At 33.3% G+C, this 24,618-nt stretch overlaps 3 protein-coding genes across 4 annotated transcripts; 2 read left to right on the top strand and 1 right to left on the bottom strand.

The window, feature by feature from the left end:
- Positions 1-85: 85 nt before the first annotated feature.
- ATERDJ3B (DNAJ heat shock family protein) lies at positions 86-4,619 on the top strand. Its single transcript, XM_022294827.2, has 10 exons — positions 86-404; positions 528-676; positions 1,073-1,205; positions 1,492-1,609; positions 2,846-2,962; positions 3,123-3,209; positions 3,402-3,461; positions 3,548-3,625; positions 4,088-4,159; positions 4,262-4,619. Exons 1-10 carry the CDS (start codon positions 334-336, stop codon positions 4,418-4,420), a joined length of 1,044 nt encoding a protein of 347 aa, XP_022150519.1. The 5' UTR covers positions 86-333; the 3' UTR covers positions 4,421-4,619.
- Positions 4,620-6,491: 1,872 nt separating this feature from the next.
- Positions 6,492-9,102, bottom strand: TAF13 (TBP-associated factor 13). Of its 2 annotated transcripts, none has more exons than XM_022288835.2 (6): positions 8,932-9,102; positions 8,525-8,632; positions 8,391-8,428; positions 7,719-7,778; positions 7,558-7,632; positions 6,492-7,004 (listed from the first exon to the last, which is right to left on the bottom strand). In XM_022288835.2, exons 2-6 carry the CDS (start codon positions 8,625-8,627, stop codon positions 6,870-6,872), a joined length of 411 nt encoding a protein of 136 aa, XP_022144527.1. In that variant the 5' UTR covers positions 8,628-8,632; positions 8,932-9,102; the 3' UTR covers positions 6,492-6,869. The 2 variants fall into 2 exon arrangements, with proteins under 2 accessions (XP_022144527.1, XP_022144536.1); XM_022288844.2 differs by having other exon boundaries at positions 8,525-8,627.
- Positions 9,103-17,847: 8,745 nt separating this feature from the next.
- On the top strand, positions 17,848-21,422 carry LOC111020427 (alpha/beta-Hydrolases superfamily protein). Its single transcript, XM_022297108.2, has 5 exons — positions 17,848-18,773; positions 19,110-19,592; positions 19,836-19,895; positions 20,047-20,463; positions 20,556-21,422. Exons 1-5 carry the CDS (start codon positions 18,093-18,095, stop codon positions 21,129-21,131), a joined length of 2,217 nt encoding a protein of 738 aa, XP_022152800.1. The 5' UTR covers positions 17,848-18,092; the 3' UTR covers positions 21,132-21,422.
- Positions 21,423-24,618: the final 3,196 nt, after the last annotated feature.

The following is a 24,618-nucleotide window of genomic DNA, read 5'->3' as shown; positions in this document are numbered from 1 at the left end:
TTATGATTGGACGAAATTCATTAGGCTCGCGTTGATTGGTCCGTTCGTAAGAAGAACACGTCGCCCAGCGTAGTGACTGGGGAAAGTCGTTCGCTTCGGCATATTTTTGTTTCGTGGAATCGACTCGACGACCAAGTTCTGGGAACGACTCCGGTTCTGAATTCCAGAGAGAGAGAGAGATTCAGGGAGAAACGAGGAAGAAGTTCGTTCGATCTTCGTGAAAATCTAGTAATGTGTTTGGTTGATCTGTGATCGAATCCGCAAACTCTGAATCATTTCCTACAGAGATCCGATTCAACTTTCTGTTTCTTCCACCACTTCACGCACTTCCAGATGGCGCAGCGGAGAACGAAGCTCCTCTTCGTTGTTTGTGCCCTCTGCTACGTTCTTTCCGCCATTGCAGGGTAAATTCCTAGTTAAATGACTGAACAATCATTTCGGTCGGTTTTTGCCGAATGGGCACTGTAGCTTCACAACAATGGCTATTTCATATCGGCTTCTGTGAATTTTTGTTGTATTGTATTCAGGAAGAGTTACTATGATATACTGCAAGTGCCGCGGGGTGCGCCGGACGAGCAGATCAAAAGGGCTTATAGGAAGCTCGCGCTCAAGTACCATCCTGATAAGAACCAGGGAAATGAGGAAGCTAATAAGCGATTTGCGGAGATTAACAATGGTAATTTTTGTTCCTTTTTTTTATCTTTATTTATTTTTTTGAAGATTGTGATACTATATCTTTTTAGGCCTATTTGATAACCATTCGTTCTTTGTTTTCTACTTTTGAAGATTATGCTTGTTTCTTTTTCACAATTTCTATGGTATGTTCGTACATTTTGATTCTTTCGTCAAATATTAAAACAAAAACAAGTTTTTAGAGAAGTTTTCGAAATTTCTTAAATTTTGAAAAAATAGATAACAAAATAGTTGAAGACAGATAACAAAATAGAAACAGGTAGGTGGAGCAGTGTTTATAAGTTAAATTTTAAAAACACAAAACAAATTAAAGAAAACAGATTATCAAATGAGCCTTAGCTTCCCGAATTATTAATTTGGTTTTATGATTATGATTTAGCTTATGAGGTTCTATCCGACGCGGAGAAGAGGAACATATATGATAGGTATGGAGAGGAGGGTCTGAAACAGCATGCTGCTAGTGGAGGTGGAGGTGGAGGGATGGGAATGAACATTCAAGATATTTTTAGCCAGTAAGTTAATTTATCATTGCATGTTGAATCTTCTCCAATTAAGTTGAGGTTCGCATAATCATTACAGCTTTTGATGTTTATTTGGTAAATGAAGCGCATTATTGGTGTAACTGTCTTTATTAAATAGCATGCCTATATGGTGGTTTAGCCATGATCTTCCATCTATAATTTGTCCAATTGAGTTTAGATACGCACTTCCTTGTATTACTTTGGGGGTTATGTAATAGTTTGATTTTAAAATTGACAATATGCGTGAGTACCGAGTAGTGACATTGTAATTTCGAAGGTTTTTTGGTGGAGGAGGAAGTAACATGGAAGAGGAAGAGAAAATTCCAAAAGGTGATGATGTAATTGTGGAATTGGATGCTTCATTAGAAGATCTCTACATGGGTGGTTCATTGAAGGTAAGACATTTTCCTATTGCATTTTACATAATTGCTCAATATTTCCGGGGTAGTATCACATTGTGGGGTGGGAGGTGTTTTCATGCAATTTTTTTTGGAGGAGGGAAACGACTTGGTCTAATTGTCTATTTGCCTAAGGGCCCGATCTCTTATAAACAAGAAAGAAGAATTACATAAAGGGAAGGAAGGGACAACCTCCCTAGCTAGGACTAATTGTCTATTTGCCTAAGGGCCCGATCTCTTACAAACAAGAAAGAAGAATTACATAAAGGGAAGGAAGGGATAACCTCCCTAGCTAGGAAAAGGAGTTACAATAACTCTCCTATTGGCTTTAATGTCAAAGAAAAGGAGTTTGCATCCTGAGAAAGTCAAATTTTGCTGTATGGACACCCTTCTGTTAGGGGGCTTGATAATTGATATCCATGATAGAGTTCAGAAGAAATGCTGTCATCCACGTCTTTCTTTTAATTATTGTGTATTTGTAAACCAGAAATTGAAACTACGGATCACCTTTTCCTAAATTGCCCTCTAAAGCTTTGGATTATAATTTTTTGCATGTTTCATAGATTGGTGTATATGTCTTGCAGGACTTGCAATTATTTTTTCTTTGTTTTATGTGGCCATACTTTAGGAGAAAACAAAGACTGCCTAATGCTATTAGAGCCATTTTATGGGAAGTGTGGTTAGAGAAAAAAAAAAGTTGCAGGCTGTTCTTAGTAGAGGAGAAGGATGTAGGAGTTATGTGATGAGAATCTTTCCTTGATTTGTTTCTATCGAAGAGGACTTCTGCCATTCCTTCAACTTTGTAAATATTTTTACCTTGTAATTTCATTCGATCAAAATCTTATTTTAGCAAACTATTTTCAAAACTGTGCTTCAGATGAAGTTTCTGTCTCCTACGTTCACCATTTAAACCTTGGGCCCCTCCCATCCCAAAGTCATCAATACCTACCACTACCAATAAACGGCTTTGGTCTCTTTCATATTCTCCAAAACATATTTGCTCCTCTGAAACTGTTTTTTCTTTATCTATTCTAATTTCGAAACTTATTGGCTCACACTTTTGGAGCTTCATTCTACCACTCTAATGGTGATGTTCCACTATTTTTTCTTTATTTATGTTTAGAGCTTTCTCCTTGCCTGGTTTGCATTTTGCTTCTTTAATATCTGAAATGTTCAGACTTCCATTGTCTGAAAAATTTGCTAATGGCTGTTATCGGAGACATTGGATTCCAGGTGTGGAGGGAGAAGAACATATTAAAGCCAGCGCCAGGTAAGAGGCGGTGTAATTGTAGAAATGAAGTCTATCACAAGCAGATTGGTCCTGGAATGTTCCAACAGATGACAGAACAAGTATGTGTAGTTGTTTAACTACATTTCTTACAAAAGCAACAAACACTTGTTTACAGATTTAATTTTTCTTGCACTTGCACCCCTTATTTTTCTCTTTTGAGACTGGTGGTTTTTGAAGTTACTGAAGCTTTTATTACGCTGCCCTCTCTTACTCTTTCAGGTCTGTGAGAAATGCCCCAATGTTAAATTTGAAAGAGAAGGATATTTCGTTACTGTTGATATTGAGAAAGGGATGCAAGATGGGCAAGTAAGCTACACAAATCTTCTTCTGGAGTGTTCTAGAGAGAGAATGATTAAACATATTGTTTCAAGTTATAATATTGTCTAAACAAGTGTTTCTATAACCTTCGAATTTCTAAGTTTGATTGCACTAACATTCAAATGGATAATATTTGTAAATGTCACCTTTTATGAATAAAGGATCATTTGGTGTTTGTAGGAGGTCACTTTCTATGAAGATGGTGAGCCTATGATAGATGGAGAACCTGGAGATCTAAGAGTTAGTTCTTTTACCATTTATTTAGTTAGTTCCATTGTGATTGTATTTGCTGAAAATTTTGAAAATCATTACTTCATGTTTAACAGTTCCGCATCCGTACCGCACCACATGATGTTTTCAGAAGGGAAAACGATGACTTGCACGCCACTGTCACCATCACTCTGGTAATTTAAATTTTAGGATGCAGACTTAATTTACTGTTCTTATTAGTGTGTGTTTGTGCATCATTCAATTCTTGTGATATCGATAAGACTATGTGTACGTGCCTTTTTGAACTGGCTTTGAGCCATTGATGTTCTGGCCAGTTTCTGAAGATTTTCATGGGTGAAAATCTTTATATTTGGTGGTTTATTTTGGTTTTATAGGCTTTTACAACCCTATGGCTGTTAAACTTTATATTACTTGCATGCATGTTGCTGAGTAAAACTTTTGGGAGTCATGGACATGCTTTCATCCAAATCAAAATGTCAATCTTTTCAAGATGGTTCATCATTTAGGATGCTTGTGATCTGCCTTCCTTTTTGCTGAAATTTCACCCCATTTGACTTCCAACCACACAAATTCGCTTTCCTTGGCGTCTTCTTGAATCTCAAAGTTAATATATTTGAACCACTTCAATTTATTAGGTTCAAGCTCTCGTCGGTTTCGAGAAAACTCTCAAACACCTCGACGAACATTTAGTAGAGATCGGAACAAAGGTAAGCCATCATTCTTATGCATAATACCTTTTACCATCCATCAAGTCCTTTACAGATGAATTCCACTCCAAACTAACTTCTGTTACTTTGATTATTATTTAGGGAATCACAAAGCCCAAAGAAGTTAGGAAGTTCAAAGGAGAGGGCATGCCACTGCATTTCAGCACAAAGAAAGGGGATCTTTATGTCACATTTGAGGTCCTATTTCCCACATCATTAACAGAGGATCAGAAGACAAATATCCAGAAAATTCTGGGTTAGTAGTAGGGCCCATTATATAGATTTTGCAATTTATTTTTTTCCTTTTTTTTTTGTTGTGCTCAAAGAATGTATACCCATTGTAGTAGGCTGTAGCATGTGGAGGATCATTACAAAAATTTGGTATCGCTGAGCCCTGCAGAAGTTTTGATTGATTTATTTAACATGTTATCTATAATCATATTGATCTTTCATATTTTTAGCTGATGCCTCTCTTTTCGGAGAGTTTAGGGCCTCTTTTGGCAAGTAATTTGGATTTTTGGATTTTGTGATCCAAATAGTTAAAATTTTGAAAACAACATTTTCAATACTTTCAGAGAATTTGAAACTTTAAAATCCCTAATTAGATTTAAATTTTGATAAATATACTATTATAGGTAATAAATGGATCAATTTTTTAAAAAAATTTTACAACGTCTAAAATATAATATATTATAAATTATACTAAAATAATAATTTTACAAATTTTATTACAAAATTTTAATAAATTAATTAATATTATTTTATATTGAACTCAACATTTATTTGGTGGTAGGAGTGTACATAAGTTGGGTTAGGTCAGGATGAAAATTCGGGTTGACCTGTTCATGTAATGATGGAATTGAAATTAATGGCTAATCAAACTCAATCCTTGACTTTCGGGTTGAGTCATTGAGTTACCCCTTTTTTCTTTTTTTCTTTTTTCAGTTCGGGTTGAACCAACCAAAACTTCATTTAACTCAATAATCGAATCGAATTTTCGACTCTTAAAAAATTCAACCCAAATTTATTTTTAATCCAACTTAATTCTGTGGATTGGGTTATTCGGGTTGCTTGAATTCTCGAGTTTTTTGAACACCCTTAATTGATAACTCTAATTGGTTTACAAATATATTACTAGATAAGTTCAACAAAATATTGGAAAGAAGGAATACAATTCATTTAATTGTTTTGACCACCAACACTCTTTAGTTTTTTTAAGCCTTTTTTTTATTAAAGATGATTTGGACATTATATGTCACATCCTTCTTAACAAGGGAAACTATGAAGATAAATTATTATCTGGCACTTGAATAATTAAGAACACTATTAGTTAAAAGTGGATATGGTTTGGTTGGGTTGCATAGTGTTCTTTGTCTCACGGAGGGAACGAGAATCATCTTTTTAATTATTGAAGAATAGATATTTGAACTCGTTAAAACATATATCGTTAACCAAAAAGTCAGAGGTTCGAATCTTTATCCTAACATATTGAATTCAAAAAAAAAAAGTCTTTAAGAAAAAGTAACACCACCGCATTTATTTCGAGTTTTAGTAGACTAAATAGTTTGTTCTAGAGTGATATTTATAAGCACAATATTAATTATTGTATCATGATTGACTTCTTTTTATGACACTTTGATGTGTGAATTAATACAGTGAAGATGAGTTAATGTCAACTAATTCAAAATTGATTTGTCTTATTTCATTATTATTTTTTTTTTTTCAATTCTAGGGTTGGGGATTCCAACCTGCCAAAACTGATCTGTTTAATGATGTCTCAATCATTTTTTATCCATGTAAATCCATATCATTAAACAAAAATTATCTTTAATTTGTTAAACTACTCTTCACCAATAAAAAATGATGTCAAACACACCCTAAAATCACATAGAAAATAGCTCTACTTCTACTGTGATTGGCAACATATATTTTGTGACATTTACAAAAAGAGTGTTGCAAGCATGACTCCAAAACTTCCATCATGAACAAGCTCACATAAGATTTGAATGAATTTTTAGAATACAATGTCATAAATAAATAATATACTCCCAAAAGTATCCACAAAAGTAGACTTTGTTTCGGTGTCGAGAAAAATATGTATCTATCTCTTTCGACGACTTTCTCGAAAAAAATTAAAAGAAATAGTTTAGGTATCAATATTATTCTTTTGTCCTTAAATTATACATAGTAGATAGCTAAATTTGAAATGTTAAACACGTTAGTGTTGTAGATGGTAGGTCTAACAACATATGTGTTATCTCCAACGTTCTCAAAATATGCAAAACTAATTAGCTCTAGATTTATTTTTTTAAAATGATTTAACAATATGACGTGAGAATTCGAACATTTGACTTTTACGACAGATATATAATGTCTTAACAACAACCTTATCGTAATACTATATCGTTATCGAAATACCAAATCTTGGTGAAGCTCAAGCCAAAAGAGGTGTGTGTACAATAGGGAAGCCCCCACCTCTAAGGCAGAGGAGAAGTGGATTAAATTACATTAATTGAAACTAATTGCTTGCTTTGCCCTGTCTACCATGGAAGCTTTGAGCTGCAGAGAAAGGTCAACACGACAGAAGATAGTTCAAAGACCTGTCGGTTGACTTTTAAAATGACAAGAAACCACATTGAGAGGTACTTTGTCCATGCAGCAAATGGCCATCAAAATATCTTTCTATGATACTTTGATGTTTGATGTAACCCTACTGATCCAACTTGTCTTCTTCTTCAAAAGCCTTTTTCAGCTTGTCTTCATCTATCTCAAAAGCCCTCCTTGCCTGTTTCAGCTCTTCGTTCATCGACAACAGTTCGGTAGAGCGGTTAAGTTTGCGCGGGTCCTACATTTTAGAAAGTCATTTAGATTAAGTTTTGATGTAGAATCTTTGTTGAACGATGGCAACTGGGATATGAACCTTTTTTTCATCTAACATAAATTCTATCCAATAAGCTTTTCTACGACGAACTTTCATCCAAATTAAAATTGTTTCCGTGTTTTCAAATTGGTAGTGACAAACTCAGAGCTTAATGTGGAGTAACCCTGTAAACCAAGACCATTTGGGAAAGATATGGGATGTAACGTTTTGCCTGCACCTAATTTTAGATCCAAACAATGAAGCTAATCTGTTTATGTAATCAGAAAAACGTAGAAATTAAACTTGAAATGAAGATCTGTAACAAAAGCTGGTACATAAGCTTGCAGAATCCAGGGAAAAGAATATAAATAATAACACACACAGTAGAATGGTCTATACAAATTCTATACATAGTTGCAGCCGCCACTTAAAAATTTCAATTACTTCAGCAAAAGGATGCCATGATGCACAGCCGAACAAAAGAATTTAAATTCATCCAATCATATGGAAATAGACAGAAGGAAAGTATGTAACATACCTTTCGCATTAAGTACAAAAAGTCTTCCACGGAAAGTTTTCCCCTTTTTGATCCAATTTCCTGGGCTTTATACACCTGAAAATAACATATACTTCAGATAATCCTAACTAGACCACGTTTGTTTAGCAATGGAGACTTAATAACTGCACAGAAATTCTCACCAGTTCGGTGATGTACTCCACAACAATGTCCTCCATAAGTGCTACAGATTCTGGAAGGGGCTGTAATGCAGCATACAAAAACTCATGAATATATTTTTTAACCATAGATGAAGGGCACAAAAGACTCTAGAGATTTTTTTCCCTTGCTCCCACTGTACTTCTGATCTGCTAAGAACTTAGACTAAAGAGAGAAGCAGCCCGTAAAGCTCTTGTCGAAGCTCCTAATAAACTTTAAGAAGCACAGCAACCAGCCATTTTAAAAAACTCCAGAATTTCGATATTGCAATTCCATTCTTTTGGCTTGCTTGTTATCTTATTTAACTATTTTAATTTACAGGATTGGAAGCTTGAGCTCAATTCTAGGAAATACAAAGAACATTGATCAGTTTCTTCCAAAATTTTCACAAGTCACAGAGATGTCTGTTCCTTCCTATGACAAGTTTATGAGATCAAAGATCCTCGCAGTAATTATTGCCAATATCTTCAAAGAATGCCCACCTACCTGTCCTAGAATCCCAAGAAGAACCAAACAACTAAAAATTATCTACTCAAATTTGATTCCAACAAAAAATATACAGCCATGGAAGATCAGAACAAACCAAGGAAACAGACGTAACCATCTTGCTTATATAAGTCAAAACAAAATTATTATTATATGAAAACTTCACTTACATTGGGGTCATCTCCAAATCCATACATCATGTGCTGCACTAGAAAGACAGAGGAACGCATAATTACATTTTTACAGATACAAACTAATGCTGAAGAAGAAAAAAGAAAAAAGGAAGAAAAAGAATGGCAGTTACATTCTTTCTGGAAAACCCCTCGTTTGCGCTTAAAAGAAGTCTCCGAGGGCTGCGACGATCCAGTTCTTTGCTTTGAGGACGGCCCAGCAGATGGATTGTTCATCTTCACTAACGAAATAATCAAAATAATTAGGGTATGGAGTTAAATTGAAATATTTACAGAGAAATTTCCGACTTCACGGGAAGAAAGAATCACAACTAATTATACCACGAGCTCGAGGGAAAGAAGATAAACCCTAATGAGAAAGTTACAACATCAGGCAACGGAAAGGGAAATTTCAGAGTGGAGTCTCAGAAAAGTGAAGTAAATGCGTTCTAAAAAATTGTTCGTATAATCTGTTGACAAAATACAAGCCATTAAAGATGAAAAGAAAGAGAAGTAATCAGAAATTTCCGAGAATTCCTACCGGAGATGAAGAATTTGAGCCACCGCAGGAGATTCGCCGGAGCTTACAGAATTCTTCCGTTGAAGGGTCCGATTAGAAAGAACGGGAGGGCCAATTTCACTGGTTTGTCAAAAATTCACTCAACCTACGGTCTAAGCGTTCGGTTTTCGGTTCGATTTTGAATGTTTAGTTAGACTCGAACATCAACATAATAATAGATTTAAATAATATTTTCCTCCTTTGTTTTGGTTCATTTTAAAACCAATACCTGTATTTTTAAAATGTTTGTTTTGATTCAAGAATCGAGTAAAGTTTTATCAAGACGTGGCAGCAGATTTACCCTACACTCGAGTCACGAGACTCCACTGCAGTTTCTATGGCCCAGAAGTTCGAAGCATCCAACACAAGTACGTTGGTTCGTTCACTCGTTTGCTCACTTCCAACACAAGCACGTTGTCCTTTGGTTCGCCCTCTACCACATGGATCGGCTTTCCTAAAAAAAAGGGGCTCTTAGATGCCCATGTACCTTTAACTTTAGTTCATTTTAGTTTTTTAACTCTTGAAACGTCCCTTTTGATCCATATACTTTTAAAAAGTTATCATTTTGGTCAAATCATTTATATTTTTATCTCATGTATTTCGATCATAATTTTATTATGACACTTCATTTATTAAATTTTTTGAAATGTAACTATAAATTTGCATTAAAGGATTTTCATTGTGCATAAAAGTTATATTAAAAATTTACAAATAGGGACTAAATTTGTCACTTTTTGGAAGTATAAAAATAAAATGGTGTATCACCCTCAAATTTTATAACCTCTCAAACTTTATAATCTCTTACTTAAATGGTATAATTTCATTTCTCTTCTATAACTTCATCAATTTCATTCCCACTCGTTATTTGTAGGCTTCACATTTTATAATTATTATTTATATGAGATACTTGATAACTGAGATGAAGTAAAATAATGTCAAATTTACTTACCCAACTGCAATAGTGGGCGAGGTATGAGGTTCATGTCACTCATTCCTCTTGGCTTGGCCCACCATTTGCTGTTGAACCAATTAAATCATCAATCATATACTTCATGGAAAAAGTGTCTAAGAAGTTACAAACCTATAATTGTTTTACTAAGACTAAAATGAATAAAAATTGAACATATAGGTACTGAAATGAACCAAAGTCAAAAGTATATGAATCAAAATAGTATTTAAACTCATAATAATATTATAATATCTAAAATGTTAAAGAGTTTTTTTTTTTAATTCAACAATTGCAGGAGTGGTTCAAACCATTGAATCTAATGATCGTAACAGTTATTTAAATTTGTATAAAAAAATAATGATGATGATGATGGTAACGGTTGTCCTACCAAGTTTGTTTATGCCAAGGTCTGCACAACGATACTTCACGAACCAAGCTCGAATCCGGTCTCCGATCTCGACCTGAACACTATAGTGGACTTGTACAAGAGGGTAAACACTCCGACACTCAAGTCAGTATAGGTCGGATTCCGTATTTAGTTCGAGCGTGAAATGAGGCCCTCTATTCATAGGTGGGGGATCCGACAGCACTCACAACCGGCGGTTACATGTTTTTTCCCATATCGGACCTGTCGGGTTCCGAGTAGGTCGGTCCTCCCTCAAATCGGACTTCGACATGTACGCAGCCTTTTCCCCATGGGCGAACCTGACCTCTTCGGCAGGTTCGAGGTGGAGCTGGGAAATTTTAATTCTTAAACACCAATAAACGTCCTCCACGTGTCTCAGGTAGTTTTACCCCAAACAAAATTAAACCATGCTTGAATTTGTGTTCGAATTGTTGAGTTTATGCAGCTCTCATGTCAATTTATTTATAAAATAAATTATATGAAGTTAATCAAAATAGCTTATGGATGGACTTAGCTATTATACCTTGAATTTTAGATTCGTTCAAACTAGGCCCATACTCATTTTAGGGGCTGTCATTGTTTAACATTAAATTGTTGACTATAGTTTATTAAGGTATTAGTAAATTCTTTATTAAATTGTAAATCATATTTAAATTGTAAATCTAAAAATCAAAAGAAAATTTCATTATATATCATGTTTTATATAATAAGTTTGGACAGACATATATAAACAATGTCATATCAAAATCGCATTCCTGATGATTAGCCCTAACAAGAATTAAAATTTATTTATATAAATCAACACTCAACATATATCAAATAGCATTAAAAAGAAACAACAATTACAAAACTAAGGAACTAAACAAAACTTCAATGCCGAAAAAGAAAACTAAGTTGATAAAAACTTAGAAAGAAAACTCAAAAGCTGGAATTGTGATGCATTGATCTCTTGGAAGCTGTATTTATAAGTTGGATGTTGCATTTTGTCAGAGAAATTCACAGCTAGGAAGTTGGTATCTAACTTTCTTGAAGAGATTTTGAGAGGTTAGAAGATATTTGGAACAAACACAATTTGACTTCCTCTTGTCAAATATGTGGAATAGTCGTGTGAGCATTTGACCTTCACGAAAGGTTTGGTCAAAGTGTGTTAAAACGCAACGTTTTCACATTTTGAACAAGAAATGTGGCTAACGCATTTGTGTATCTGCAGGAAATTTCAAAATAATGTGACTAGCGTATTTTAATCAACAATCCTGATTTTTCTACAAAAACAACCATATTTTCATCATTTAACCTGCATTTACCTACGTTCGTCTAAGTGCCAGAGTCTTTAAACACATAATATGCGTATTTTCACTAATTTATAGGTATGAACATATGCTTTCAACCTTAGTAAACAAGCATAACAATATAACACTTTTTAGCCTCTAATCAAGGTTTATCAAGCAGTTTATAAGCGTACAAACACCTATGCGTCATATTGGACGGCTTATAGGTGTGCAACCACCTTTGCCCCATATTAGGCTGTTTATAGGTGAGCAACCACCTTCGCCCCATATTGGGCTACTTATAAGTGTGCAGACACGTACGCGCCATATTGGGCAGTTTATAGGTGCGCAACCACCTTCGCCCCATATTGGGCTACTTATAGGTATGCAGCCATCTCCACGCCATATTGAGCGGCTTATAGGTTGACTTCACTTCAACTACCATTATAGGTCGGTTATAGCTTGACCTATAAGTCGGCCTTAGCAAGTCACGCCATAGTGCAAGTTATAGCGTGGATCACATGTATGCTGCCATCATGTGTTTGCACTACCACATCTCCTATAAACAGAAAAGGACCCCGACCTTTCAAAGTTGGTCATTTCTTGTTAAGACACTATTTACTTCTCTTCTCTTAAACTCATATATTGACTTAAGTATCGGAGTGTGGTAGGCTGGTAGGCTGACACCATTTTTGCATCAACTCATCTTCTCTTTTTGCAAGTTGCCTTCGCCTCAACTTTCGGAGCCAAAATCTCATGTAGACTATCAACTCTCTCAATCTTCCAAACAATAAGGTCTCGTCATTCTCCTATTCATAACCAATTAGGTCATCCTAGCAAGACACAACCTCTCCTTGATCTCTCTATGGTCAAACCACTTGGAGAATATGGTTCAGTTAACCCCGACTTCCGGTTCAACCAGCTTCCCAGAAAAATTGCATCAACGTCATGGTTTTTTTACTCAAAATCTCATAGTTTATTTTAAGTTGAATAAAAGATTATTTAATTGTTTAAAGATGAAATTGGTCCCCTCGTAGGTGGAAAAGTTGAAGACTTGAAAACCTATACTAACATAAAATATAAATTCAATATTTTCAAACTTATAATATTCAAATTTATTTTATCATTTTGTCATCGATCTTACATAATATTTAATAATGTGACTAGGCAGTCAAAAAAGGCGTTGAGAAAATTAAATAAACTAATTTGGTTGATAAAATATATTTCCTTAATTTTGGAAAGGTTTGGTTAGAATATTGTAAAGGTTTGGTTAGAATATTGTATGATATTTTGAAAGCGACGGTTTCCTATTTTTGGGAAAAATATCCTCTCCTACTTTTATTTTAGTCTTGGGTTAAAAGGTTTTAAAATCGGTTTCAATAATTAATAATATATTTACAATAATGTTGTGAAAATATTTATTTTTATAGTATTTTATAGGACTCCATTGTCTCCTTGGTAGTTACTACCACCCACGGTCTCCCCTCACATACGAATAATATTTAAATGCTATCCACACCTATTTTTTACTGATTCACCATTAAATTTAATTTTTTAAATGTTTTCTGATTTTTTATTGGTTATAAGATTTTTTTTTTAAGAAAATGATTGAAGATATAGATTATTACATAACTCTGGTTCATACAAAAACTTGAATGATTTTCACATTTTTTTTGCCAGAATAAAATATATTGACAAGTGGACTACCAAATTTATCAATAAAATCTCATTTTGTAATATTACAAAATTGAATTTAAATAAATTGTGAAATTAATATTTCTGTTTATTTTTTTTTATCTAATTATGAATCTTTTTTGGCAAGATTAAATTATTTTTACTTGGGTTAGATTCTAATGATACCCAAATATTATAAACTAGAAGAAAAAAGCTTAACTAATTTAACCTAAAGATTGAACTCAAATAATAATGATAATCTAAAGATGGCAATAACTTAACTTTTTAGGAGCTAAAATGAATATAACTCAGCGGTAATTGACACATATCTCCCACCAACATGTCGTGAGTTCAATTCTCATCCCACATGTTGTAATGAAGAGGAAAAAAAAAACCTTTTATAACACTCCCTAAAAAAATATTTTTAGGACCAATTATTGCTCATTAAAAAGAAATATCCAAATATTAAAAATAATCTAACTAAATTTAATCTATCCCAGTTGCACCAATTATTGCTCGTTAAAAACTAATGCATGAATATTATAAAATAAAAGAAACACTTAAATAAATTTGACCCAAATATTGGCAATAAAACTAACCTAATTATTGCTCATTTATTAGTGAAAAATAAGGTAGTCTAGCCACTTTACACAAAAGCAAACACATGGACTAATAATATTAGGTAAAGGGAAATTTAAGGTAGTAGCCAAACTTAGGGCCGTTTTAAAAGTGACCAATAGTATCAAATTTTGTATTAAAATTTTAATTTCATTCGATTAATAAGCTACTATTTTTTAGAGATTTTTGTGGCCCGAGGTAGGTTTTCTCGTGAATTAGCAAAATTATATTTTAATAGGCCTTTTTTGGTTGCTTAATTCTTTTTTATTACTATGTTAAGACAATTTGTTGTTCCATACCTTTGATTTGGATGTCTATTCACATTCATTAGTTTTATTTCGTTTCTAATGGGAGAGAATTAAGTAAACAAACCAAATATTAATATTGGCTTCCTCGTCAAATTACATGGCTAAGAATTAGTTAGTTAGCATTAAGATTACCCACAAGTTTATCATTTTTTTTATTATTTTTATTAAATGTAATTAATGACAATAATCATACCAAAAATGCTGGATCGAGGATAAAGATTTCCTTTTGTTGAAATTTAATTTCATTGGATTAAATTTCGTAATAACTTAAATAAAGTTGTTCATTTTAATATTGTTTGATCAAGAATTGATCAAGTCTCCAAACTTCGGATCGGCAAGTACGAGCTAGATAGTGAGTTCTAGATGTCGTGCAGAGGACCTGCAAAACAGAGTAGAAACTTCAATGCTAAAGTTAGCAAGCGTTCAAGTCAACTCGAGAGAGAATTAGTTTGATCGCGTATCTTAAGATAGAGAGGAATGATTCTATTTATAGGCAAAGAACCCGACAAGGCCTCAACGGCTCTTTAAGGTTGCCGTGAAGTGCGGTCTGCTGTAGTGGAAGTTGTCTGAGAATGGGCTGAGGCGAAGTAGCCCAAGTTATACATTTGGTCGGCTCGGTCATCATGCATGTTCGGCTCGAGAGGAGATCTCATGACCGAAGTAAATATTCTTGTCTGAAATGACACGTGTATGGCTGAAGATCCAACCATAGCATGTCACGTGTAGGTTGAGAATTTACCTCATTCCCTTGTAAAATTTTGAATCACATGTTTGATTCACCATTTTAATAAGCATAAATTTATGGAACTCGAAAACAAAAAACCTGTATTTATGTGACCTCTTAAATTATTGCAAAATGATGAATCATATAAATATGATTTTTTTTAGAGTACAAATACAAATATAAATTTATGTGGCTATAATTTATAAAAATTAGTATATAATAGTAAAGAAATTGAAGAATAAGTTATGAAGAAATTGAATTTGTATAGTTTATGAGATTAGAAAACTGTAACTTATATACACTTTGTTTCGATTTATTGACCTTAATTTATACAAGTATAATGGATACCCCATGAAATACACTTTCTAAAAACTTTCAAAATAATATATATATATATATATATAGAAGGGAAAAGTCCATTAAAGTCTATTAATTTATATATTTTTCATCTTCCAATATATATAATATTTTTCTGAAGATGACCTTTTTGCCCCTTTTTATTTCGGTTCATAAAATTCAATTGTGGAGTGCTCCGCTGCTCCATATATAAATAGGTTATTTAAAACAAATTATATATATATATAACTCCAATTATTCTAGAGATTATCATTAGTTATCATGAAAAATATATATGTCACCAAGTCATTAGTAATTATAGTAATAAAAAAATTCTCCAAATAACATAACAAAGATTTAACATAATACTTTTGTTTTTTGTTTTTTCATTTTTAATTATCATACTTACTTTACCAGCAACTTTTTTTATTTCAATTTTTACTTTTTAGAAACTTCTTTGAACTCTTGACAAGATTCAAAATACCTGAAGTAGAAATTTGAAGAGTATCCTCTCTCTCTCTCTGTTTTTTTAGGTTTTAAATTTTTCCAAGGATCTTAAAAATATATCATAAAGTTAAAGAAAATTAATAATTAAATATAACTTTTGAGAAAAATAAATAAACTTGTCATATTAGATTAATTCGTGTAACATTTCGAAAATTAATTTTAATCTTCATATAACTCAAAAAAATTAATACTCTAATCTCATTAAACTATCCTTCAAAATAAAAGATGTCAATTTTTACCAATAAGTTAGAAATACTATTTAAAATTTAATCACATAACAACTAAATAATGACAAGATAATATTTATATTAATTCTATGTCAAATTGATTAAGTCTTGGAATGATTTGGAAAACAAATTTTAATCTTCATATAACTTAAAACGAATTAATATTTTCTAAACTCACTGAAATACCCTTTAAAAAAAAAAGAAACCACAAAATTTACAAATAACTTAAAATACTATTTAAAATTCAATCACATGAAAAAAATACATGATATTATTTATTCTCTCAAATTGAAACATTGTATTTGATTAAGTTTGTATAACATTTGAAAATGAATTTTAATATCCATAGAAACCAAAACGAACTCATATTCCCCTAAAATACCCCTTCAAAATAAAAGATAACCACGAACTTTAAAATTAACTTGAAATAATATTTAAAATCCAATATGATAACATTCTACCCTTACCTTTAACTTTACAAATAATTTGAAATTTCATTTAAAATTCATTCACATAAAAAAAATATGTAACATATTACTTATTAGTTCTCAAACTCAAACGGTGTATATTTGATTAAGTTGGATAACCATTTGAAAATGAATTTTAATCTCCATATAACTATTTTGAAAATGAATTTTAGTCTTCATAGAACTCAAAACGAACTAATATTCTAACCTCTCTAAAATACCTCTTCAAAATAAAAGATAACCATGAAATTTAAAAATAACTTGAAATACTATTTAAAATTTAATCCCATAAAATTCCTACCTTTCAAAATAAAAGATAACCTCCAACTTTACAAATAACTTCAAATACTATTTATAATTCCATAAAAAAATGACAAGATAGTTTATTAATTCTCAAATTAAAACGTTGTATTTGATTAAGTTTGTATAACATTTGAAAATGAATTTTAATCTCCATAGAACTCCAAATGAATTAATATTCTAACATTCCTAAAATTCCCCTTCAAAATAAAAGATAAACACTAACATAAAATACTATTTAAAAGTCAATCAAGTAAAATTTATATTCTTCAAAATAAAAGACGATCACGAAACTTTACAAATAACTTGAAATGCTATTTAAATTCAATTTGATAAAATTTTAAAAAGGACAAGATATTACTTATTAATTTTCAAATTAAAATGTAGTATTAGAATAAATCAGGGAATGATTTGAAAACAAATTTTAATATCTATAGAATTAAAAACGAACTAATATTATAATATCACTAAAATTTAAAAAATAAAAGATAAACACAAAATTTACAAATAATTTGAAATACCATTCAAAAGTCAATCTCATAAAATTAAAAATTAATGAAATTATCCATTTTCCGGAAAAGAGAAAACAAAATATCGTCGATTGCCGTCTCGTATAAATCGGACGGCTCGCAAGCACGACACGTGGGAAACCCAATAATCAAGGCGTCGGCCAATCGGGCGAGTTTCAAATTTGTCTGTACTCGCAGGCGAGTCCGGGGATGATCTTAATGAGAAGTCGTGTAAAGCGAACTAAACGCTGCTTAATACCGAAAGATAGGAACGTAGATTTTGCGGACACGTAAGGGATCTGTGTTGTTTTCCGCGCGTGATATCCACGCTCTCGCTGACGTGGCCAAATCCGGATAGCTCCAGAAGCTTTTGAAACTGCGGGTGGTCCACGCACGCGCTTTCGCACGAAATTCTTCCTTCACAGCCAATACAGGCTATCCCAAAAGCGGCGTCGTTTCGGTCTCTCCGCTTCTCACGACGTCGTTTGATGGACGTATAGTTTGAAGAACGAAGAAGAAAAATCGTGGAAGGTAGGTGACCTGTTTGGATACGGAAATAGCATGGCCCTCCTCTTGCTCCGTCTATAAATGCACAGTTTCCTGGCTTCTCTCTCTACCTCTCCTTTCTCTCTCTAAACTTTTTTTTTTCTTTTACGAATTTCTCGTCGGAGTTCAACAAGACAACCCAAATTCAAAGATTGTGTGGTAAACGTCGTTGATTCGGCAAATGCTCGTATAAATATCGGAGAATCTGATTCTGATCTGCGAAAATATTCATACCTAAAAGGCATAAGAAGAAACAGAGTCTTTTGTATAGGAAATCAGAGAATTACATTGAGAAAACGAAACGATGGATAGCTTCTGTCTGAATCCAGGAATCCATGGGATGGCTTCGTCGTTATCAGTGAATGCCGCTCTCGATGTTCGTGCGAATCCTTCTCAGGTGAGTACTGCCGGTCGGCCGACTGCGGTTGAGAAATCGCAGAAAATGACTTCGCCGTCGCCGCCGCCGTCGTCTTCAGCGACTTCTTCGTTTCTGAAGTTTTCTTTGAAGTATCCCTTGCAATCGCTGTGGAGTCGGGGTGGGGAAGGTGGGAATTCTAGGCGTGGCGGTTTGGCGCTGGACGACGCCGTTTTGGTGGAGAGTGAAGAGGATCGGAGAGTCGTTGGTGAGGAGGAAGGTGAGAATGTAGCAACCGGATCGGAGGGGAGTAGTGAAAACTGGGTGATGAAGATCTTGCGGGTGAGATCTCTGTGGAGAGAGGAGGAGAAGCAGGGAATTGCAGAAGAAGAGATTAAAATAGAGATGGAAGAAGAGCGTGACGTGGAGGATCAAGAAATTGCTTGTGATGATGAAGAGGGCTGTGATACTTGCAGAATCGTTGAGGAAGAAGAAGATGATGAAAAGGAGATCGAATTCGATAGGCACTCGTTTTCGAAACTGCTTCGACGGGTTTCGTTAGCCGAAGCGAGGCTGTATGCTCAAATGTCGTATTTGGGGAGCATCGCATACTCCATTCCCGAAATTAAGGTAACAGAATTTGATTCGATTAAGTAATTTTGGTTTCCAAATTAGAGAACTCCAGGTCAAGATTTGTATGTTTAATCAAGCTTTCTGAGCGGACTTTTGACCGTAAAATCGAATTGATTCGTGAAAGATAATTCGCTTCATTTTCCAATAGCCTTTTTTAAGTTATAATAATTGAGAAAACGATTTGGAATCCTTCTTTTTTGGATTTTTGATCTTTTGTTGGTATAAATTTCCTTCTATTACATGTTTTTGAGCATCAGCGAGCTCCAATAGTAAAGTTTTGATTCATTTGTTGATGATTTTTTTATGAACCCGATTTCATTTTTGTTAATCCAGCCGAAGAATCTGCTGAGATATTATGGTCTACGCTTTATAACGTCTTCAATTGAAAAGAGGGAATTGGCTATGAAATCTGAGAAAACCCAAGAGCCAGCTGAATCGAAAGAAGCTGGAATGGATCTAAATAATGATGAACAGTGTGAAGGGAAGAAGAAGGATGGATATCAAATAAGTGCATCTACTGCTTATGATATTGCTGCCTCTGCTGCTTCTTATTTGCATTCTCATACCAGAAAAATACTTCCATTCAGATCCTCTAAATCTGAGGATTCACTCAAAGAAAGTCAGAATAATGTTGAAATGATGAACTCAGAGATGGCTTCTTTAAAGGCAACCACAGATTCGGTTACTGCTGTTGTTGCTGCAAAGGAGGAAGTGAAGCAAGCTGTTGCAGATGATTTGAATTCGACTCGGTCTTCACCGTGCGAATGGTTCGTATGCGATGACGTTGAGAGCAGTACAAGATTCTTCGTCATTCAGGTACATCTTACTTCCCCAAGCCAGAAAAAAGAATGAAAATAAAGAATAGGCCAGGCATGAGACTATTGGAGGCTAGCATTTGATTGATTCTAAAGATCTTTTGTATCTTTTCGAACCGAGCATCTCGGTCCTTCCTTCAAAATGTTAACCTTACACTAAAACAGTATTCTAAACATTAACAATCACTTATATCATTTGATGTATTTGGTCTAATTTATATGGTCTTTGTTTCGTTTGGTGCAGGGATCTGAGTCACTGGCATCTTGGAAAGCAAATTTGCTTTTTGAACCCGTCAAGTTCGAGGTACGAATTCTTGCTAGTTTTAAGCATGTTTTAAACTTTTAAATCAAATGCTGTAGTCTGTTGCGTATATAGTATGCCATAAATGTTGAGATATGATGAATCTATAATTATGCAACAAGCTGATATATGTTTTAAATGGCCGATTATGTAGGGACTAGGTGTCCTTGTCCATAGAGGAATCTACGAGGCTGCTAAAGGAATGTATGAACAGATGTTGCCTGATGTTCTTCAACACCTAAAATCTCACGGTGACCGTGCAGCCTTTCGATTTACTGGCCATTCTCTTGGGGGAAGCTTGGCGCTGCTCGTGAATCTCATGCTCTTGATAAGAAATGCGGTTCCAGTTTCTTCCTTGCTTCCTGTCATTACATTTGGTGCACCATCAATAATGTGTGGAGGTGACCGTTTACTTCGTAAACTCGGTCTGCCACGAAACCATCTTCAATCTGTAACATTACATAGAGACATAGTACCACGAGCATTCTCATGCCAGTATCCGAACCATGTCGCGGAACTTCTTAAAGCTGTCAATGGAAACTTTAGGAATCATCCATGTCTAAGTAACCAGGTGAGCTTCAAATCTTATACAGATCAAACAGATTTTTCTATGATACAAATACTTGATAAAGTGTCCTGATCTAACTATTTTATGAACTGCAGAAGTTGTTGTACGCTCCGATGGGCGAGTTTCTAATTCTGCAGCCCGATGAGAAGTTTTCGCCAAGCCATCATCTCCTTCCTTCAGGTAGTGGTCTGTATCTCTTAAGCCGTCCACAATCTGATGCCAGTGATGATGCAGAGAAGCAGCTCCGAGCAGCGCAGATGGTATTCTTAAACACACCTCATCCCCTCGAGACCCTGAGCGACCGGTCCGCTTATGGTTCTGGAGGAACAATCCAAAGAGATCACGATATGAGTTCGTACCTAAAATCAGTTCGAGGAGTGATTCGTCAAGAGCTAAACCGCATAAGGAAAGTGAGGAGAGAACATAGGCGCAAGGTCTGGTGGGCTCTGGTGACTCCAGGCAAGGTCGATATAGGAATTGTGATCGAACGGCCTGCTGTTTCGATCAACCTCAGTCAGGACCAGTTCAACTTCTCCGGCATGCTGCAAACGGGAAGAGAGTCGCTGAGACGATTCAGTCGGCTTGTTGCTTCACAGCATATGAATCTACTTGTTGTGATGCTGCTCCCAGCTAGATTGCTAATGTTTGAAGTCAGCAGGGTGGTTGGTTAGAAGTTAAAAACATGTTTCTTGTTCTTGTTCATGTTCATGTTCTTGTTCTTGATGTTCTTCATCTGGTTTCTTGTCACTTTTTTTTCTGGTGGAGGCTGGATGGATGGATTAATGGTCTGTACAGATGGGGATTCAAATTGGTGGTTGGCCAAACAGTTAGAAGATTCTTTATTCATTGGTTCCAGAAAAATAGACAGCAACATCAAATAATGTTGCTAATTCAATGTTATGAAGCAAAATTATTTGTCAAAAGTCAATGTTCTTACAAATCAAAACTTCTTACATTGTCTTGGTGGTGTTGGTTGGAACTTCTTTTGACGTACAAGGAACAGTTGCCTGTACACAATACTTGTTCTTCTTCTTCGTTATTTGTCAATCTTCATTTGCGCTTTTGTTTTTGTCGACATGGATTGATAAATTTTATTGCATCGCTTTAAAAATACTAATTTGTAAAATCTACGACTTCTCTCTCTGTCACTCGAGAAATTTGTTGACATTTGATAATGATGATTGATAAAGACATTTGAGAAAGTATAGTCAAGTTATGTAGATCATTATAGATTCTATTAGGCCGTTTTTGCATGCTTTAAAATTTTATAATCTTTAAAATATATATTTTTTCTTCTTTTAAGATTTGACAGTGAAAGAGATATTTTAGAATGGTTAACCAAATTATATGGCCTGTTATGACGCTTTTTAAAACTTTAAAATGACACCTAAAATAAATCAACAAACTTCAAATTGCAATTAGTAAATTAGTAAAGTTGTTTATTTATAAAATTCTTCACTAAAATTGTAAAAAGTTTTATTTTCAATTACACAAAAAGCTATAAAAAAAAAATGAAGGGAGCAGACTAGGAATGGGATTCTTTTAATACTACCATTTTTTTTACTGCAACTAAATGTATGGACCAAAAATTGAACCTCCAATTTAGAGACGAAGAGTGCTAATCTTGACTTAATATTGTTATTTATTAGTTATATTTCAATAATAAATATAATAATTTTATAATTGCCCTGAATATTCACCTCTTCTAAATGGTAATACTAAAAAAAATCTATCATGAGCCTCCACGTTATAAAGCTTAACATATAACACTATTTTTACGGACTTGGTTATTACAAAATGGTTAAATTATAAGTTTAGTCCACGAACTTCAGTTTTGTGTCCAATGGTACTTGCAAAGTATTAAATATATTCCCAAACCTTCAATATTATTTTTAATAGATCAAACTTTCAATTATGTACTCCATAGATCCCATACCTATCGGATATTTTTTCATTCACAAACTTATTAGGCACAAAATTGAAAGTCTAGAATTCTATTGCAGAAAAAAAAAATCAATTTTATGTTTAATAGATATACTAATTTTTGAAATTGTTGAATATGTTATGAGCTTATTATTAGGACAAAATAGAAACTTTAGGAATATAATAAACACTTTTAAACGTAACTTTATGAACTTATTTGATACAAAATTACAAGTTTATAGAGTTATTAAATACGAAACTAAGAGTTCATGGACTAAACTTATAATTTAACATTAAAAAAATTATCACTTTTTATTCCCAAAAAATATCAATTTTTTAAGTATAATAAATTTTAAAAATATATATATATATAATTACTATTTATAAAAAAAGAACAAAGATGCAATATGTTATTATGGTATTTACTAAAAATTGTGTGGAAAATTTTTGTTGGATTATCCAATATTAAAAAAAAAAAAACCTTTTTCTCCAAGAAAGCGCCGACCAAGCATCCTTCCATTGCGATCTGTCTACACGTTTTTTACATCTTCAATCTACGTGTTCAGCACGTGGCTAGCGACATGTAGAATCTCAGTCCAACTGTCCAAGTGAACTGAATCCGACGTGTCGGAAAATAATAGTCATTACTTTTTCTTTTTCTATTTCTTTTTCTTTTTTGTTTTAATTCAGAATTTCCGTTTGCAGACAAAAAAAATTTACAAGTCCCACTTGAAAAATGGCTCCTTTTTTAGTTTCTGTGCCTATCCATCCAACAAGGCACCCTCAATTTCCAATCTAATTTTAACATTTAAAATTTTATTTCTTGGCTTAATTTATTTTTATTTTAATATAATAGTTCATATCAAAATTTGATGCGTTCAAAATTTTGTTATGGTTTTATTCTTAAAATTAGGTTTGTTAATTAGTAGGGCGTAATCTAATTGGAAAGTATTAATTACTTCTTTTAAAAAAATAAGATAATTAAGATAATAGGATTTTTTTAGGGGAAAAAATATGGATTTTTTAATAATTATTTTTTAAAAACAAATTACAAAATTAGAGTAGATTTCAAAATAATTACAAAACTAGTGTAGATAAATCGCAGGGATAGACTGCGATTTCAACGAAATCGCAGCCATCACCCGCGAATCAGAACGAAATCGCAGTTGATGACCTCGATTTATTTCAGTGCGACTTCTCCTTGATGTGGCTCCTCTCCTGTCGAAAGTCGCAGTCATTTCTAACGCGTACAATGTTGAAGTCTCATACATTGTAAAAACTAAAATAAAAAAATAAAAAGGTGGAAGTCGTGTACATTGTACGTGACTTCCAATGTAAAAAGATAAAAATGTGGAAGTCGCGTACGTTCGACTTCCGTTTAGTCACCTGTCACATCAAATATACACGTTTACACGAAAATCACAGGACTATACGCGAGTTTTGAGTTTTACTTTGAGCAAACCTATTTTTATCGATAGTTTTGAAAAGTTACATTACTTTTGAGTTTATTTATTTAAATTACATTTATTTTGTTATTATTTTTAAACTACCATTATTTTTTAATTTATTTTTAAAACTTTTCCTAAAAAAATATAGGTTTGAAAATAGCAAATTTTAAATTCGTTGAATAAAAATTGCTTTTTTTTTTTGGAAACAAAATAAAAATTGCTTTTGAATGAAAGGCATCACTGATTCGTGGGAGCCTCCCGACAATAACTGCAAGTGCGGCCAAGCTCCGCCGTACGCGCAGTTCAAGGCGCGTCGAGAGCGTGTGGATTGTTGTCAAAAAGCTGTCTTTTCTTTTTCGAGACAGATAATAATAATAAATAAATTCAATTTTTAGTAAAGTTGTAAACTCGAATTTTAAAATTTTGTTTCCAAAAGTAAAAGGGAAAACGGAGAAAATAACTTTATCGTTATTATTATTTATTTATTTTGACTTTTGATATAAAATTCTTAACAATTAAGTTATACTCAACTCCGCTAGTAAATTCTTTTGATTACTTCTTATAAAAAAAATATAATCTTTTTGATTACTTGAATACTTTTACGTCAATTTAATTTTGTGATGGATATTTATGTAACTTAATTTTGAGTATTTTCGAATTAAGTACACTATAAAAATAAATTATCCTAAAAAATAAAACTACAAATCATAACCTTAAACATTTGGGTATTGTTATAACACCATCTTTAAAAAAAAATTAATTATCTCTGTTGGATTTGTAAGGAAAT

The sequence above is a fragment of the Momordica charantia genome, assembly GCF_013281855.1.
Source record: "Momordica charantia cultivar OHB3-1 chromosome 9 unlocalized genomic scaffold, Mcharantia_2.0 BLBB01000009.1, whole genome shotgun sequence".
NCBI classification, from domain to species: domain Eukaryota; kingdom Viridiplantae; phylum Streptophyta; class Magnoliopsida; order Cucurbitales; family Cucurbitaceae; genus Momordica; species Momordica charantia.
This window is presented reverse-complemented; position numbering and strand designations above follow the sequence as displayed.